Genomic DNA, 7,198 nt, shown 5'->3' with positions numbered 1-7,198 from the left:
TCACAATAGTTTTAGTATAGAGTTTAACAACAAAAAGTCAAATTTACAAAATTTTCTGACAATTTCAATGTTTAGTAACATTCAGTTACGTTTTCTGCTCGTTTCGTTTTGTTTTCTATGATACCATTCCCCAAAGGCTGGCTCCGCTCTACGTTTATCACACTACCAAAATTGAACAACGTAACTTCGTGTAAAGATCATCAGTTTAATGAACCACTTTCTGAAGCTTTTCCTTCGAGTGCTACACACAAGGCTTTACCAAAAATGTAAGGAAGTAAGTCAGTCAATTTGGATTTAAGAACGGATTTAGAACTGGAAGCGATATTCACTTTCCAGACATAAGGCCTAAACTGCCAAGATTAAAGAATAGATCTTATGTGTTTCATCCATTCTGAAAAAGCATTTGACAATCTCCTGATAACATACCTTAGAGATTTGGGACTGGATGGAAAATGGTTAATTCGTAATCTGATTTGACACCACAAACCACCGAAGATTTTGAAATGCATGGAATCTTCATTAACAATATTCGGTATGCGGATGACACCGTGATACTGGCAGATAATGCACATGATCTCTAAAATTTATCAAATTAGTGCAGGTCAATGTAGAAATCCAAAGATATTCCACACCAAGAATTCACGATGGAGGACCTGGAATGATGAAGAGATTAGATGCAGGATCGAGCAGACTAGAACAAAATTCCAAAACTTCGAAAATCTCTTACAGACTACGGTGACAAGACGTGGAAGTTAAAGGTATCAATCATCGACCAAATTGAGGCCTTTGTAATGTGGATCTTCCCACGTTTGTTAAGGGTATCTTGGGTCGATCATGTGAGAAAAGGAAACGTTCTCCAACGAGCCGTTCTGACAGAACACAAGTTGCGTGGAAAACGTTACCACTTTCAGCACCTCATTCTTCAGGGAAAAATTGAAAGGGGAAGAAGAGGAATGGGCAGAAAGAAGTTGCTGCGAAATATCCGTTAATGGACGGGTATAAAGGATTTCCAAACATAACAAAATCCTACAACTAATAGAACCATCTAATAAGGAAGAAGATCAACGCATACACAGGATTCTGCACCGAATTCTAAGAAGAAGACTTTTTTAATTTTTTCAAATTCCGTTGTCTTCTGAATTAGTACTATTAGTTTCCTGTGTGATGATTTTACCTGCTTCCGGGTTGATTGTTCTTAAATCTTTTCTGGCAAAACCAACAGTATCTCTTTGTGTATGGAGATTGAGAAATCAGTGCCAAAAGCCCATTGTCCAGTAAATGCTTTTGGTATATGTCAGAAATGTTGGGTATAAGAGACGGTTGAATGGGGCGGAAAAGAAGAGAAGTAGAAGACAACCTAAAAAAGTGTGGTTAAGCAAGGTTGTTATTGGATGGATGTAGAAGGGAAAAAGATAGCGGGAAACTTTATTAGATTTTGCTAGTTTTGTCAGGAAATTAAAGTGTTTTGTACAGACCTTCCGTATTTTATTTAACGAACCGGTCGACGGCCCTTGAAACGGGTAGTTTCTTTGGTGCACGACACAACATTTGGCGACCGTGACAGGACTTATTGTGGAAAATAGTGGAACTCTTTTTCGGTCTGTAAATAAGCTGGAAAACCCCCGTGTTACTCTGGAAAGTGCGTGGAAAATCCGTACCATTGCAGTCGAGTTTTGTAAACTTTTACCGGGTTTCGAACTTTGTCGTTTTAACCTCGAAACTTTGAGTGATTTTGAATCGGGTTTGCAAATCGTTTATTATGGCTACGGGACTTGAAATTACAAAGAAAAGCCGTACCGTGTACCGGAGTGCGTTTACACGAGCCGCGAATGAACTAGAAGTGGGGTTACAGTCGGAAAATCCTGACAAAGACTTAATACAAGCTTCCCTCGAAATGTTACAGTCAAAATTCGAGTGTCTGAGCAAAATTGACTGTGAACTATATGATCTTTTGTTGGAAACGTCGACAGCCGCTGAACTGGAAGCTGATATAGAAAGCTGTGATGTTTATGCCAAGAAATTTACTATACTGAGGCTGAAATGTAACAAGGTTATTGAATCTAGTACCCTAACTGGAAGTAGTGATAACAGGGGGGCTGATGGAAGAAGCACTGTGAGTATTGAAGATAACCACACAGGTATGCGTAAATTTAGACTTCCTCGTATTGAGTTCAAACACTATGACGGTAGCATCAAAGACTGGTTGGCTTTTTGGGCTCAATTTAAAAAGGTTCACCAAGACGAGAGTATCGATAACCATGATAAAATTGAATATTTAATCCAGGCAACTTTAGCTGGAAGTCGAGCACGACAACTTGTTGAGAGCTATCCGGCCATGAGTGAGAACTATTATAAAATTATAGAAAGCATGCAAAGTAGATTTGGCAGGGAGGATCTCCAAATAGAGGTATATGTTAGGGAGTTATTAAAGTTGATTTTAACCAACACAACCTCTAAACAAAAGATGGAGATAAGCAGTCTATATGACCAAATTGAAACTCAGTTGCGAGCTTTAGAGACACTTGGGATAACAACTGATAAATGTTCCGCCATGTTGTATCCATTGATAGAGTCTTGTTTACCCCAGGATTTACTTAGGGTTTGGCAACGTTCAGCTATTTTTAATAGCCCTGCTAGTGGTGACGACCCAACCGACTTTTCGTTGGAAATTCGGCTAAAGCGACTTATGCTTTTCCTTAAGCAAGAAGTGGAAAATGAGCAGCGCATTAGTCTAGCAGCTGAAGGCTTTGGTTTAGGAAGTGGTATGAGGTCGTCTGGAGGAGACAATGCCGGTCAAAGACGGGGAAAAGACAGACTTCATAACGAACCAACTGCTTTGGGTCTTGTAAATGCAGAGGTTGGTCGCATTAATCGCTGTTTGTTTTGTTCAGGTACTCACTTGTCCGAAGCCTGTTTTAAAGCCCAAAAAATGAGTCTAGAACAACGGAAAGAAGTGGCCGCTAAGTATAAAGCCTGTTTTCGTTGTTTGAAAATTGGTCACCAGTCGAGACAATGTAGGGGCAGAATGAGATGTTTGTTATGTGGTCGTTCACACGTTTCTTTAATGTGCTCAGAGTTACTCGCCACTACTAAACAGGATGGTGGAAATGACAAGCAGTGCGAACCAACTACGACGGAGGAACCAAGTGGTAGTCATTTTCGTGAACATACGCTAGCTAATCACACGTCTACTCAAGTATTTTTGCAAACGCTGCGTGTGACAATAAAAGGAGATAGAGGGTCAAAAGTAGTTAGGGCTCTGGTGGATACTGGCTCACAACGGTCGTATATACTGAAAGATACTGCCACACAGCTTTACTGTCAACCCAAAAGAGTGGAAAAGGTTGTACATTGCCTTTTTGGGGGATCAGAGATGTGGGTGACGCATGAGTGTTTTGATATTACTGTTTGTAGAGGTCTATTTTCCCATACTTTTGAAGCCCTGGATCAACTTACTATTTGTGGAACTGTACCACCGGTGTTTTACGGACCTTGGACCAATGAGTTAGACATTTTGGGCGTCCAAGTATCAGATAGTGGGCAGTCTGGTCCCATAGAATTGTTGTTAGGGGCTGATGTTATAGGCATGTTGTACACCGGACGACGAGAACAGTTACCCTGTGGATTGATCGCCATGGAGACTCAACTAGGCTGGACACTTATGGGAAAAGTTTCAAGCAAAAATGGCGCTCGTTCAACTACCGTCATGACGACGTTAAATTTGTTCGTGCAAAACGCGTCCCTTACTCAACTGTGGGAACTGGAAGCTCTTGGGATTAAGGAACCCTCGGATAAACGCAGCAAAGAAGAAGCTGCCATTGCTGCCAGGGAACTTTTTAATCAGACAATCCACATCGATTCAGAAGGGCGATATGAAGTCAGGTTACCATGGATAGAAGACCATGCTCCACTTTCCAGCAATTATAGCTTAACACAGAAGAGATTAGAGTCTGTTGTTCGAAGGTTGAAATCCACCGGTTTATGTGATCAATACGAACAGATTTTTGCCGAGTGGGAAGCAGAAGGAATTATCGAGAAAGTTAGTCCAGACAAAGTTAATCATCTTCTGGGACATTACCTGCCCCACAGGCCCGTCATCAACGAGAGCAGTCTAACTACAAAAATAAGGCCGGTTTTTGACGCTTCGGCCCATGAGAAAGAGAAACCTGCTCTAAACCACTGCCTTGAAAAAGGACCCAATCTGATAGAACAAATCCCTTCCATGTTATTGAGATTCAGAGAAAAAAGGATTGGGGTAGTGGCGGACATTCGTAAGGCTTTCCTGCAAATAAGTGTACATACTGCAGATCGCGACTTCTTAAAATTTTTATGGCTAGACTCTCAAGGACGCGAAGTCGTATACAACCACCGAAGAGTAGTTTTTGGTTTGAATAGCAGTCCTTTCCTTCTTGGGGCCACTTTGGATCATCACCTGTCCCAATGTTTAAATTTATGCTGTTCCACTAAGTCGAGTAGTAATCTGCTGTATACCCGTGAGACGGTGGAAAAATTGAAACGAAGTTTTTATGTGGATAATTGTATGGTTAGCTTATCCACAGAAGCAGGAGTTGAAAAGTTCATCAGAGAATCAACAATCGTCATGAAACAAGGACTGTTTGATCTAAGAGGGTGGGAGCGCACTGGAGGAATGGATTTTGGTGATTTTGAAGAAACCTGCGCAGTGCTCGGACTGAATTGGCACCCCAAAGGAGATTATCTTACTTTGAATTATAGTTTCATGAAAGACGTTACTTTGGAGATGAACGCCCTTACTAAACGACAGATACTTGCTTTGACACAGAAAGTTTTTGACCCAATTGGTTTTGTCAGTCCCACTACGCTCATACCGAAGCTGATGCTTCAACAATTATGGAAGGACGACCTGACCTGGGATCAACCAGTGACTGAAGACTTAGCTCACAAGTTTATGAGTTGGATTAATGAGTTGCATTACCTGCAACAGATTAAAATACCTCGTTGGGTAATGGCTGGTACCAACGAAGCGGAGGAATTGAGTTTGCACACGTTTTGTGACGCCAGCCAATCAGCATATGCTTGTGTCGTCTTTCTACGAGCTGTCCGAGGCGGTAAAGTGTCGGTATTTCTGTTGGGTGCAAAAGCAAGGATATCGCCTCTGTGTAAAGCAGCTACAAAAATGACCATACCTCGACTGGAACTGTTGGCGGCCACCATAGGCGCTCGTCTTTACTCATCCTTGGTGGTAAATTTTGAACAAGAAGTTCCATGTTTTTTTTGGAGCGACTCTTCCACTGTGGTACATTGGATTCAACGAAAGGAAGAATGGGGAGTGTTTGTGTGGAACCGCGTAAACGAGATAAGAAAGCTGACATCGGCAGACGACTGGCGACATTTACCTGGAGTGTGTAATCCAGCTGACTTACCATCCCGTGGGTGCTCTCCGAAGCAGTTACTCGACTTAAAATGGTGGGAGGGACCCCGATGGCTTTACGACGACCCGGTTACTTGGCCAACTGCCGTTGAAGTTCCCAATGAGGAAGAGATTAATGGGGAAAAGAAAAAGAAACTTGTCACTACATTGAACCATTTGGAAAAAACCGATATTTGGCACTTTAATTACTTTCAGAAGTACACCAAAACCGTACGTATGTTTGGGTGGATCCAGAGATTTATTAACAATTGCAAGCGCCCAGATACAAAGAAGTATGGTGAACTTGATGCGGACGAGCATAACGCGGCAGAGGTACAAATCCTGAAACTAGTGCAAGCTGACTGTTTCACTGGATTGAATGACTCAAGACTAATTGGTTTTTCCCCCATGTGTGACGAAAAAGGATTAATTCGTCTCATGTCCAGAATATCTACAAGGTCAGATAACGATGACTTTCGTTTTCCCATAGTGTTGCCATCTAAACATCCTATAGTGAAGAGTATGATCATGGAAGTCCATATTAAGTCATGTCATGTCGGAACCCAGGGTCTACTTTCACTCCTTCGAGAGAGATTTTGGTTGCTTAACGGAAGGCGTACCATTAGATCCGTAATAAAGCACTGTGTGGTTTGTAACCGGTTTAACTCCAAGAACTTGTCGGCGAAAACGCCACCGCTACCTATGGATCGTGTACGAGATGCGGCAGTTTTTGAGGTGACCGGAGTAGATTTTGCGGGACCGTTGTATCTCAAAACTGGAGAGAAGGCTTGGATCTGTTTATTCACTTGCGCCGTGTATCGAGCCGTACATTTAGAACTTACGACTTCACTCTCCACTTCTAGTTTCCTCCAGGCACTTCGACGATTTGTAGCGCGTAGAGGAAGACCTAATACTGTTTACAGTGACAACGGTACGAATTTCCTAGGAGCAGCAAATGCTTTTGCGACATTAGATTGGGAGAGAATTACGCGAGAAACCGCTATCCAGCGTATTACCTGGAAGTTTAACCCCCCTACTGCAGCCTGGTGGGGCGGATTTTGGGAAAGGTTAATAGGTGTTCTAAAACAGATATTAAGGCGAGTGTTGGGACGAGCCAGCCTCAATTATGAAGAATTATCGACGCTATTGTGTGAGTGCGAGTCAGTAGTCAACTCCAGACCTCTCACCTACTTGTCAGAAGATCCCCAAGATCTGACTGCACTGACTCCCCTCATGTTTTTAAGAGAACAGATAGAAGACCGATTACCCGATTGTGACGTCATCGACAAAACTTCATTCAGCCGTAAGATACGGAAACTTCAGACTTTACGTGAAATGTTGCGAAAACGTTTTCGTTCAGAATACTTGGGACAGTTGAAGTTATTTTGCGATGGAAAAGTGACCCGCCCAGTTGACATTGGTGAGTTGGTACTCATCGGCAGCGACAATACGAAGCGTTTGGAATGGCCTATCGGACGTGTTGTAGACGTACTTCCAGGAAAAGATGGGCAGATTCGTTTAGTCAAGGTGGAGACTATCAAAGGGTGCTTACTTCGTCCGCTACAACGACTATTTCCATTGGAGTGTGGACGTGATCCTGAAAGACTCTCAGAGTTGGGCGATTTTAAGCTTCGTGTTCGAACTGAGACTGAAGGGGATTCGCCTGTGACTTCGACAGAATGTGAAAACCCACAGATACCGCTTTCTCAGGAGAGTTGTGAACCTGAGATGGAAGATGTTGGCATTGAAGTCGAGAAAACAACTAGGTGTGGACGCATTAGTAAGATTCCAAGTCGTTATTTAGACTAG

The 7,198-nt window shown here is 42.5% G+C and overlaps 1 protein-coding gene across 1 annotated transcript; it reads left to right on the top strand.

Annotated features, from left to right (window-relative positions):
* The first annotated feature begins 1,759 nt into the window (after positions 1–1,759).
* LOC145724776 (uncharacterized) lies at positions 1,760–7,198 on the top strand. Its single transcript, XM_081973241.1, has one exon. It carries the CDS (start codon positions 1,760–1,762, stop codon positions 7,196–7,198), a length of 5,439 nt encoding a protein of 1,812 aa, XP_081829367.1.

Source organism: Ips typographus, linkage group LG1 (genome assembly GCF_016097725.1).
Source record: "Ips typographus isolate SLU linkage group LG1, UJ_Ityp_2.0, whole genome shotgun sequence".
NCBI lineage: Eukaryota > Metazoa > Arthropoda > Insecta > Coleoptera > Curculionidae > Ips > Ips typographus.
This window is presented reverse-complemented; position numbering and strand designations above follow the sequence as displayed.

Coding starts and splice junctions, on each gene's coding strand:
- LOC145724776 (XM_081973241.1), top strand. CDS start 1,760: ATGGCTACGGGACTTGAAATTACAAAGAAAAGCCGTACCGTGTACCGG.